Consider the following 12,878-nt stretch of genomic DNA (forward strand, 5'->3'; position numbering starts at 1 on the left):
GTAGGCTACTTTGATGCCATAAACCGATCAATCTGCGAAGCGCTGCATGAAGTCAAACACATTAAATGATGTGCTTGGATCAGGAGATTCGTAGCAATACGGGATTAAATTCGTAATATTTTGAGAATAATGTCATTATTTACATTAACATGTTTAGAGTGATGAATAATATATTAGGCCTATTTGTATATAGTGAAATTAATGTATTAATAAAATGACTTAATGCCTTAAGCCAAGATGCCAAGATGGCGCCGGTGAGGTCGGCTGCCGTCACGACTGCTCCTACCACTTTTTCTTTGTTTTTGTCTTTTAAATTAAGTTTCAGTACAGACATACCGTGATGTGTGATGGTGTGTGATGATGGTGTGTGGTGATGGTGTGTGGTGATGGTGTGTGATGATGGTGTGTGGTGATGGTGTGTGGTGATGGTGTGTGATGATGGTGTGTGATGGTGATGATGGTGTGTGATGATGGTGTGTGATGATGATGGTGTGTGATGATGGTGGTGTGTGATGATGGTGGTGTGTGATGATGGTGGTGTGTGATGTGTGATGATGATGGTGTGTGATGATGGTGTGTGATGTGTGATGATGGTGTGTGATGATGGTGTGTGATGATGGTGTGTGATGATGGTGTGTGATGATGGTGTGTGATGGTGGTGTGTGATGTGTGATGGTGTGTGATGATGGTGTGTGGTGATGGTGTGTGGTGATGGTGTGTGATGATGGTGTGTGATGGTGATGATGGTGTGTGATGGTGATGATGGTGTGTGATGATGATGGTGTGTGATGATGGTGTGTGATGATGGTGGTGTGTGATGTGTGATGGTGTGTGGTGATGGTGTGTGGTGATGGTGTGTGGTGATGATGGTGTGTGATGATGGTGTGTGGTGATGGTGTGTGGTGATGATGGTGTGTGATGGTGTGTGATGATGATGGTGTGTGATGATGATGGTGTGTGATGTGTGATGGTGTGTGGTGATGGTGTGTGGTGATGTACATGGAGTACATTCATTACAATAGAGATACTCTTATTTCTATTGGTGTACAATGTACTCACAATTCGACATTTTTGACCCCGGATCCAAGCTGGCCGAGTGAGATCCTGAGGGACAACAAAGGATGCGACCCGAAGCAGCGGCCCCAAGGGAAACAGGCAGGAACAGGCTGAGAGCCCGTGCACACCGCACACCTCTGCCTAGAATCCTGCTCGCCAAAGTCCAGTCACTGGAGAACAAGCTCAATGACCTCAGGGCCAGGGTAAAGTTCCAGAGAGACATTTGGGACTGAAATCTCCTCTGCTTCACCGTGACATGGCTGAACCCAGCGGTACCAGACCACGCCATCCAGCTGGCCGAGTTCTTTTCGGGTTCACCGCATGGACAGGACACTGGAGTTGGGGAAGTCAAAAGGAGGTGGCGTGTGTTTAATGGTGAACAGCAGCTGGTGCGACAGCACGAGCATTGTTCCTCTCACACGCTCCTGCACACCCAACCTGGAACTACTGACCATCAAATGTCGTCCTTTTTTATCTTCCTCGGGAGTTTACATTTGTCATAGTCAGTGCCGTTTATATTCCGCCTCAGGCGGACACGGACACTGCTTTATGCGAGCTGCATGAAGCACTCACACAGCACCAGACTCAACACCGGGACGCTGTGCTTATTGTGGCGGGGGACTTTAACAGCGCCAACCTCAAATGCACAGCACCAAACTTTTACCAACACATCAGCTGCCCCACCAGGGGTGAAAGGACACTGGACCACTGCTACACTACAGTCAGAGATGGCTACAAGGCACAATCTCGCCCACTGTTTGGGAAATCCGACCACGCCGCCATCTTCCTCATGCCGAAATATAAACAAAGGCTCAAGCAGGAAGTTCCGGCTTGGAGGGAGGTCTTACACTGGACGGACCAATCGGTGGATGCTCTGCAGGACGCTCTGGAGGACGCAGACTGGGACATGTTCCGGTGCAGCTCTGATGACGTCAACATGTTTACGGAAGCGGTTGCGGGATTCATCGGGAAACTAGCGGATGACACAGTTCACAAGACTATCATCAGAACGTTTCCAAATCAGAAGCCGTGGGTGGATAAATCGGTCCACGATTCCCTGAGATCCCGCTCAGCTGTGTACAACACAGGGCTCGCCAGTGGAAACATGGACGAGTATAAAGCTGCATCCTACAGCGTGTGCAGAGTGGTGAAGGAGGCGAAGCGACGCTATGGACAGAAACTAGAGTCACAATTTCAACAGTGGCTCTAGGAGTCTGTGGCAGGGACTAAGGACTATGACGGACTACAAAACACCATCTTCTAGATCAGCAAATGCAGACGCTTCTCTGGCAGATGAGCTAAACACCTTTCATGCTCGCTTCGAGGCTGCAGCTCAGAGCACTAACAGCGCTATAGGCAGCACACACGAGGAGCATGCCGGAGAGGACAGCGCGCTCATCATCTCAGAGCACGATGTGAGAAAGGCATTCAGGAGAGTGAATACCAGGAAGGCAGCAGGACCAGATGGCATCACGGGTCGGGTCCTGAAGGCCTGTGCTGACCAGCTTGCTCCTGTGTTCACTGAGATCTTCAACCTCTCCCTGGAACAGTCTACAATCCCGACATGCTTCAAACGGTCCACCATTGTTCCTGTCCCCAAGAAACCCCAGCCCGCCTGCCTGAACAACTACCGTCCAGTGGCCCTGACCTCAGTGGTGATGAAGTGCTTCGAAAGACTCATCAGAGACTTCATCACTTCTTCTCTACCTGACACCTTGGACCCGCTACAGTTCGCGTACTGTCCTAACCGATCTACTGAGGACGCCATCGCACACCTCCATCATGCAGCCCTGAGCCATCTGGACAGCAGAAGGGGGAATTATGTCAAAATGCTGTTTGTTGACTAAAGTTCAGCATTTAACACCATAATTCCCTCCATACTCAGTTGAAGATCCTGGGCCTTGGCCCATCCCTGTGTCGATGGATCTCCAACTTCCTGCGAGACAGACCTCAGGCAGTACGGGTGGGCAACCATGTCTCACCCACACTCACCCTCAGCACTGGAGCCCCCCAGGGTTGTGTTCTGAGCCCCCTGCTGTACTCTCTGTACACCTTTGACTGTGTGGCCACTTCCAGCTCCACCAACATCGTGAAGTTTGCGGACGAAACTGTGGTGGTGGGCCTGATCTCCAATAACGATGAGACTCCTACCTAGAGGAGATTAAAAACCTGGAGACTTGGTGCCAGGTCAACAATCTCCTCCTGAACGTCAGCAAGACTAAGGAGCTGATAGTGGACTTTAGCACAACCTCACTATCGATGGGACCCCAGCGGAGAGAGTGGACAGTTTCTGGTACCTAAGTGTTTACATCACACAAGACCTCATATGGTCCTGTCACATTAACACCCTGGTGAAGAAGGTCCAGCAGTGTCTTTATCATCTCAGACGCCTGAAGGACTTTAAACTGTCCTCAAAGGTGCTAAAGACAGCGCCCTTCTTCTACTTACGCACTTGTTTTGAGTGTAATGGATAAAACTAATTGTGCCTAAAATCTATTTTAAGCCATTGTTATAATATTATAGCAATATATAAAAATTTGTTTATGGACTGGTCAAATGGCTCTAACATTTTTATGGCTCAGTTATTAATAGTTTTTACATCATACGCGTTTGACCGTTACTGTAGCATTTATATATTATCTTATGTCACGTTTACATATTCTATAAAACACTTCTAAATATGAAATATATCTATCTATCTGAACATGGTCTCTGTTTAATAATCACTGCGGCGTCTCCCTCCCGCAGCCCGCTGCTATGTACAGTACTGTAAACTCGTGCGCTCTGAATCTTCCTTCCCACATTCACCCGAGTTTATGAAGCGCATTTCTTAGACATTAAATGGCATATAAAAAAGCTTTACAGGAGCCTCCGCCTACTACAGTAGTTTTGATATACTATCTGATTTAATATTGTTTGTTAATTGTTTCACAGCTTAAACATAAATTAATATACATAGACAGCAGGATGTTTGTTAGTGGATTAAAACAGGGGAAGTTTTAGGATGTTTTTGAAGCGATCTCTTCGCCTTTCTTCCCTGAAGAGGTGCTAAATGTAATTTCCATGTAAAACCCGGTTCGAGCGGTGTTCAGATGATCTGAGAGATCTTCCCCCACAATGCTTCCCCCACACTGACTTTTAGGGTTGTGGAGGGTTTACTCTCATGAGTTAGATTGTCAGAACATGGTGCCGAATTCGGGGATAAAACTGTACAATAACTTACCTTTGTATGTCACAATCTAGTCTTTAGTTAGTTTAATCGGTATAATACTTTCTAACCAAAATGATGAGCAAGCTGAAGAGTCTGCATAATGTTTATTTTTTATTTAATGCAATCAGACCACGTTTTTATTAGTTTAAGGTTTTTATTGAGTGATTACATTGGGCGGGGTTTTCTTTTATGATAGCTTCCTCGAAGAAAGACCGGTCCATTATCCCTTCAAATATTGCAGTCGGTCCTGGTCCAAGTCTGGATATTGCCCCCAAACAGTGCTTAATTTGTAAATGAATAATTTCCGGAACAAAACCAGCAGTCTCTCAGCGCTGTGACCGACACCAACCACACAACTTCAGTTTTCCCGGAACATGACGTCACTGACCGGTGGTGGCGCAATTATAAACATTAACCCGTTGCTGAATGGTCTCATGTATTATTCTGTTCCATATCGATCATATATTTCAGATGATATGTGTCCCTAAATACTGACGCCCGCTACATTAGAATGTATTTACGCCCCAAGTCGAAGCCATTTAACTTAAGGGCGATTCTAGGATTTTCATTTAAGGGGGGCTCAGCCCCCAGTGAGGGTAGATAGTAAAATAAATACTTTAATTAATTAAAATAAAGGTTTGACTAACAGGGTAGGATGGTAAACATTTGAGTACTGAACAAGCCAAATACGAGTCTTCCTGATCACACACACACACACACACACACACTTGTCCTCTGATCCTCGCTCTGTGACGCCGCGGTCTGTGGATTGAAGAACGCGCTGAAAGACGGGGAGGAGCCGAAGAGCCGCCGTTTTCATGTGAAATTTAAAGGGGACTGAGGAGATCACCAATTTGTGTAGAGCATGGGCTTCGCTAGGCCATTTCTACTCAGCCTCAACCCTAAAAATTATGTGATTCTCCATAAACTCTACACAAATTGGTGATCTTCTCAGTCCCCTTTAAATTTCATATGAAAACGGCGGCAGACTTCAGCTCCTCCCGTCTTTCAGCGCGTTCTTCAATCCACAGACCGCGGATCAGAGGACAAGTGTGTGTGTGTGTGTATGTGTGTGTGTGTGTGTGTGTGTGAGAGAGAGAGAGAGAGAGATCAGGAAGACTTGTATTTGGCTTGTTCAGTACTCAAATGTTATACACACACTGTAGCAAATTGATGTAAATTTACAGGATTTATTTTAAAGTTTCCGACTGTTTTTTCGAAATACTGCATATTACTGTAAAAGGAACAGCATTACTGTGATTTACAGTATTTAACTGCAAATCGAAAAAAGCTTTTGGGATGTTCATGGAGGATACAGAATGCTATGCTGTTTCGTCCACCAGAATCTATTTTTTGTGGAATCCACAATCATCAGGTATTGTAATCATTCTATTTATCCAGCACTCACCTTCTTCAGATGTAAATTAGATAGTCAACACACTTTTGAAAACAATTGCTCACACATTTTAAAATCTTTCTGTTGTAGTTTATTGTGGTTGGTTGAAAAATACAATAATTAACTGCAAATTGCAAAGGATTTTGGGAACTTCAATGACGCGGGAACTCCATGCTGCTAGGATCTTTTCATCCATCATAAGCTATTTTTTGTGGAATCCACAATCATCAGGTATCGTAACCATTTTATTTGTCCAGCATTCTCATACTCAGAGTGTAGATTAGATAGGGTACACACTTTTGAAAAGTATTACGCATTTTAGAAACTTTCCGTTGCATGGCAGTATTAACGGTAGGTGCAGTTACTTTTGCTACACGTGTCAATGCAGCACGAAGGCTTATTGCTTCTGTACAAGCTGTTAAATTTTATTAGTACAGCTATCCACCAAACTGAACATCAACACATTATACGTGCTATAATTACTAATTCAGCTGCTGTCACTAGACCAGTCGTGACTTTGAATTGATTTTACCCGAGCATTAAGTGCTAAAAGCTGTAAGTAAGCATGATCCGGTGTCCATTATGATCACGTTTCCTTAACCAAGCTTGCGTTTGTCAGACATATGAAAATACATTCGAGCCTCCCAAATGTTTCGTTTAGATGTGCTTTTGTTGACTGAAGTCATTCTTTCAGAAAAATAATGGCCTTAAAATGAGAGCTCTGCAGTGTTAGATGTAATGATTTATCTGTCTTAGTAGCTCATTTGAAATTACATATCAGAGAGGGCAAGGTGGTTTCTTGTCCTTTTCAGCAGTGTTGTAAAAGTTTTACAGTTATATCTTCATTTACTTCTCATTTGTCAAGAATGCACAAAGGATGTGCAGTATCTTCCCTTAAAACACATGTAATGGCAGTAACAGTGACAGGGACAGAATTAAATAAACTAGCTAAGAATGTTCCCATGCAAGAGGAAGAGCTGACAGAGGCCATGCCGGCTCATATGGAGGAAGATCTAGCAGAGGTTTTACCAGAGAGAGTTGATGAGTCACTTTTCTTAAAACATTTAGTCCTGTTTTATTTAAAACTGCAGGCTAAAATATTACTTCCATCATCAGTCATTCAGTCTATTATTGAAGACTTTCAGTCAGTGCATGACATTAGTTAGTCTCATTTACTTCATAGTCTGGATGAAAAGCTGACACTGTTGGGTATCTCGGATGGTGAGAGAAAGAATGTTTTGAATGTTCTAAAATCAAATGACTTGTTTCATGCTTGCAACACTGGCACGTTAAAAACTGACCAGAGACGAAAAACTGTGTTTAAAAGTCAGTTTAGATATGTTGAGCCAGTTCCTATTTTTCTTGGACAGAATGCATCAGGAAAAGCATGTTTTCTTCAGTACATTCCAGTGAAAGAGACACTTAAGTCACTCTTTCAATGTCAGTTGGTCATGTAGCAGTCATGTTGCTATAAACAGCAAATGAAATCCTCATCTAGGTCAAAAGATATCTTGGAAGACATATGGAATGGGAGCAACATTGCATCAAATGCAATTTTTCAGTCAAATGACACATTGGCTCTTGTTTTGTACCAGGATGCATTTGAAGTGGCAAATCCTCTAGGATCTGGAAGGAAAAAACATAGCGGAGAATGGCAGAATTTTAGGAGGGCTGAATAGAAATGTTAGGGGGGCTAAAGCCCACCTAAAAATGGCCTAGCGTCGTCCATGCTGCTACCATATGCGGTTTAGTAGGACTGTGCTCAGTGTCATTTATCTGATCAGTGGAGGTTTCTGTCCCCGATGACGTGGTTGCGTCCTCCGTTACTGACCGGTGTAACTCGCTCTGCTTCTGTCTCCCACGATCTTGATAAAAGGTGTGCAGTTCCATCTTCTCGGGATCTCTTTTGATCAGACACACCATCAGCTTTTCTCGTGGATTTTTAAAAAATTAAATATGTTTGACGGTCTCTGACATTTTTAAAATATCATATTTATTTAGGTAGATCAATAAACCATTCTTTTTTCCAGTGAGAGTAACTGTAACGAGTAAAGTTTCACTTTTATGCGTATTCTCAACGTAGCTTAATGCATTAAGTCGTTTTATTCATACATTAAATTCACTATACACAAATAGGCCTAATATATTATTCATCACTCTAAACACGTTAATGTAAATAATGACATCATTCTCAAAATATTACGAATTTAATGCCGTATTGCTACAAATCTCATGATTTTTACTTTATTCTCATAGTGTTAACTTTATTCGCGAAATATTACTACTTTGTCACAATTTTATTTAGCTTGACTTTTTTTCTGGAATAACTACCAGTTAAATTTTGCATTATAATGACTTTAATCTCAAGAGGTTTCCCATTTTAATTTTTATCTTTGTACAGGCATCTTTAAAGTTGAACAAAAAAAGTTGTGCGCAGATGGCAGGACAACACCAGAGTAATTAAGTATATACAAAGCACATAAAAATACTTTCAGCTTTACACTCACACAGTCAGGGGGAAATATATATATATTGTATATGTATAAATGGATGCCGTGGATGACTGCGAAAGTGCGTGCTCTCCTGAAATCGAGAGACTCTGCCTTCAGATCAGGGGACAGGGCGGCCTTAAAAACAGCAAGGGCCAAACTGTCCCGAGCCATCAGAGAGGCGAAGTGTGCACACGCCCAGAGAATCCACGGCCACTTCCAGAACAGCAGAGACTCCCGGCGCATGTGGCAGGGCATTCAGACGATCACCAACTACAGGACAACTTCACCTTCCTGTGACAGTGACGCCTCCCTTCCAGATGCGCTGAACGACTTCTACGCTCGGTTTGAGGCACAGAACAACACAACAGCGAGGAAGACCATCCCTCCTCCTAATGACCCAGTGCTCTGTCTCACCACGGCTGACGTGAAGAGAACTCTATGCAGAGTTAACCCACGGAAGTCTGCTGGACCAGACAACATTCCTGGCAGAGTTCTCAGGGAGTGTGCAGAGCAGCTAGCAGATGTCTTCACTGACATCTTCAACATCTCGCTGAGCAGCTCAATCATCCCTACGTGCCTCAAGACAACGACCCTCGTCCCTGTGCCAAAGAAGTCCACGGTTTCCTGCCTCAATGACTACCGTCCCGTCGCACTCACACCAATCGTGATGAAATGCTTCGAGAGGCTCGTCATGAGGCACATCAAGTCACAGCTACCACCCTCGCTGGACCCCTTGCAGTTTGCGTATCGTCCTAACCGTTCCACGGAAGACGCCATCACCACAACCCTCCATCTGGCCCTCACACACCTGGACTGTAAAGACTCCTACGTTCGAATGCTGTTCATAGATTTCAGTTCAGCATTCAACACAATCATCCCTCAGCAGCTGATTAAGAAGCTGAGTCTCCTGGGCCTGAACCCCTCTCTCTGCAACTGGATCCTGGATTTCCTGACTGGGAGACCTCAGTCAGTCCGGATCGGGAACAGTATCTCCAGTACCACCACACTGAACACTGGAGCTCCTCAGGGCTGTGTGCTCAGTCCATTGCTGTTCACTCTGCTGACTCACGACTGTGCAGCAATGCACAGCTCCAACCACATCATCAAGTTCGCCGATGACACGACCGTGGTGGATCTCATCAGCAAGAATGATCAGTCAGCATACAGAGAGGAGGTGCAACATCTAACAGCCTGGTGCAGAGCCAACAACCTCTCCCTGAACGTCGACAAGACTAAAGAGATGGTTGTTGACTTCAGGAGAGCACAGAGTGACCATTCTCTACTTCCTGAGGAGGCTGAGGAAAGCCCATCTCCCTCCCCCCATCCTGACTGTGTTCTACAGAGGGACCATGGAGAGCGTCCTGAGCAGCTGCATCACTGCCTGGTTTGGGAACTGCACCGTCTCAGATCACAAGACCCTTCAGGGGATAGTGAGGACAGCTGAGAAGATCATGGAGTCTCTCTCCCCTCTATCACAGACATTTACACCGCACGCTGCATCCGCAAAGCCAACAGCATTGTGGCTGACCCCACACACCCCTCACACACACTCTTCACCCTCCTGCCATCTGGAAAGAGGTACCGGAGCATTCGGGCCTCACAACCAGACTGTGTAACAGTTTCTTTCCTCAAGCCATTAGGCTCCTCAACACCCGGGACTGAACTGTTCTACACTCTCACACACACTCTCACTCAGGACTGAACTGTATATTAACTCTCTGTCTCTCTCACACACACACACACACTCTCTCTTGACTGTGTGGACACAAACACACACACACATAATTTATACTGTTCATTATTTATTGCACTACCTCAACCTGTCATCCGCTGCTATAGTTATATTTATGTTTATTCTATTTGCACTACCTCAACCGCTGCTGTGTATTTTTGCACAATATTTTTGCACAATACTTATTTTTTTTTTACATCATTTCACTTTATCTATTTTATTTCACTTACATTCCAGTACACGTTCTTTTATTTCTTTTCAGCGCTAAGTGTCCTGTGTTCTTTTGTGTTGTTTTTCTTGTATTTATTGTCTTTTTTGCACTGTCTTGTCTATGCTCTGTTTGCACCTAGCTGCACACTGTGCACTTTACGTGGCTAAGACAAACTTCTGTCCTAGCTCTGTGGTGGTGTTTGTTGTTTTGTATTGAACTTGTTGTTGTATGTTTATGTAGCACCAGGTCCTGGAGAAACGTTGTTTCATTTCACTATGTACTGCGCCAGCTGTATGTGGTTGAAATGACAATAAAAGCTTCTTGAATCTTCTTGAATCTTGAATCTTGAATGTATATATATATATATATATATATATATATACAAGAACTGCATTATACTGTATAATGTGCTCTGTCCAGAGTTGTACAATGTGCCACCTGGTGGAAATTCTGTGAAGTACAACACATTTAAATACCAAAGCGCCGACTCGCAGAATCTCGCGGCACACTGCGGGCGGAATTGGGGCAGGCCGGGGGAAAAAGCGCGCATTTTCAAATGCCACATCTGTAGTTTACAACTCATCATACACCTTCTGCTTGGCCTTAGACACCTCCCTCTTCACTCTGTGCTGTAACTCCTTGTATTCCTGTCTATTCTCTTCAGTCCTGTCCATGTCCCACTTTTTCTTGGCTAACCTCTTCCTCTGAATACTATCCTGAACTTCCACATTCCACCACCAAGTCTCCTTATCTTCTTTCCTCCTTCCAGATGAAACACCCAGCACCTTTCTTCCTGTCTCCCTGATCACTTCTGCTGTATTCATCTGGCAGCACTACCTGACCACCCAGAGCCTGCCTCAACTTCTGTCTAATATTCTCTCTATCACCTCATCTAATTCACTCCAGAATCTCTCTTTCTCCTCTAACTCACAACCTACCTGTGGGGCATAACCACTAACAACATTCAACATCACCCCTTCAACCTCTAACTTCAGACTCATCACCCTGTCTGACACTCTCATCACCTCCAGAACATTCCTCACAAACTCCTCCTTCAGGACCACACCTTCCCCATTTCTCTTACTATCCACACCATAATAAAACAGCTTGAATCCTGTTCCTATACTACGAGCCTTGCTACCCTTCCACCTGGTCTCCTGTACACACAGTATATCCACCTTCCTTCTCTCCATCATATCAGCCAGCTCTCTACCTTTCCCTGTCATAGTACCAACATTCAGAGTTCCTATTCTCATTCCTCTTCTCTCTCTGTCTGCACACTCTCCTCCCTCCTCTACTTCTTTGACCAACAGTAGCCCAATTTCCACCAGCGCCCTGTAGGTCAACGGCACCGATGGCGGTCGTTGTTAACCCGGGCCTCGACCGATCCTGTATGAAATTCAGAATACTTACGATTCACATAGTTAAATTTGGCAATGTTTTATGCCTGATGCCCTTCCTGACACAACCCTCTCTATTTATCCGGGCTTGGGACCGGCACAGAAGTCACTGGACTGTGACCCCATGGCTAGATTTAAAACATACTTTATCTGTCTGAATGATTCTTTATGGTTGCATGTGGCTTTGGTTTGTAGAACCTAGATCTCCAATTATCCAATTATCCAAGTTCTCTGTGGCTCTTTGGGCCGAAATGGTAGGTTTTCCAAATCAAGTGCCAGTTGTCCTTGTCCAAATGTTGACCATGAGGAGTGAATGCAGTCAGTCACACCATCAGCATGAGCATGTGACAGCTCTGTGACAGAGACCCTGATCCCTAACAGCCCATCATGTCAATACCCAGTGGCAGCCCATGCAATTCATACCTATGCCTTCACTGGTGTCCTTCCTGAATTAATCCACCTCTACATGATCACCATGGTCGTCGCTAGGCCATTTTCTACTCAGCCCTCCTAAAATTCTGCAAATCTCCATAAACTGTACACAAATTCTTGATCGCCTCAGTCCCCTTTAAATTTCATATGAAACCACTTTGGCTCCTCCCCGTCATTTCAGCGCGTTCTTCAATCCACAGACCGCAGCGTTGCAGAGCGAGGATCAGAGGACAAGTGTGTGTGTGTGTGTGTGTGTGTGTGTGTGAGTGTGTGTGTGTGTGTGTGTGTGTGTGTGAGTGTGTGTGTGTGTGTGTGTGTGTGTGAGTGTGTGTGTGTGTGTGTGTGTGATCAGGAAGACTCGTATTTGGCTTGTTCAGTACTCAAATGTTATACACATCTATGCTATACAGTGGAATGCTGCAATAAGTTTAGCATCCTACCCTGTTAGTCAAACCTTAATTTTATTTATTTATTTATTTTTTTTACTATTATACCCTCATTGGGGGCCGAGCCCCCCCTAAATTGAAAATCGCCCTGGACGGCATGGCAATAGATACTAATCAACCGTTAAATAGCAAAGTAAAAAAGAAATTAGTCTACAGTATTTCTCCAGGAAATGTAGAAAGGTATAGTCCATTTCATTACGGTGTCTTTCTCCAAAAAGACATTCTTGATGCCGTATGCAGCAAACTGCAATCTCTGGAGGACGCAGCATCCGAAATGAGATGCAGCGAATATAGAAACAATGTATATGGGCGGGTTGCTGCCTCTGACTACTCCAATTATCCAGTCAAAGGACAGGAAATTGCTGACGTAATCATATGCCTGCTAGATGGCCCCAGTGATGCCAACTCGAAATCTGATTGGTTAATGGAACAGTTTCATTGCCACTTATTTTAAGCTTGATTCTGAAGGCCTTAAGGCCGGGCAGCACATGATGTCATCCAC

The 12,878-nt window shown here is 44.4% G+C and overlaps 1 protein-coding gene across 1 annotated transcript in view; it reads left to right on the top strand.

Annotated features, from left to right (window-relative positions):
• The first annotated feature begins 1,121 nt into the window (after positions 1 to 1,121).
• LOC131360532 (F-actin-uncapping protein LRRC16A-like) overlaps positions 1,122 to 12,878 on the top strand; it is an 87,930-nt gene continuing 76,173 nt past the window's right edge. Inside the window, exons 1-3 of the mRNA XM_058401099.1 lie at positions 1,122 to 1,259; positions 1,586 to 1,745; positions 2,350 to 2,471. Of these exons, the coding sequence (XP_058257082.1) occupies positions 1,122 to 1,259; positions 1,586 to 1,745; positions 2,350 to 2,471 (420 nt within the window). The remainder of the gene's footprint in view (positions 1,260 to 1,585; positions 1,746 to 2,349; positions 2,472 to 12,878) is intronic.

The sequence above is a fragment of the Hemibagrus wyckioides genome, linkage group LG01, assembly GCF_019097595.1.
Source record: "Hemibagrus wyckioides isolate EC202008001 linkage group LG01, SWU_Hwy_1.0, whole genome shotgun sequence".
Classification (NCBI taxonomy): domain Eukaryota; kingdom Metazoa; phylum Chordata; class Actinopteri; order Siluriformes; family Bagridae; genus Hemibagrus; species Hemibagrus wyckioides.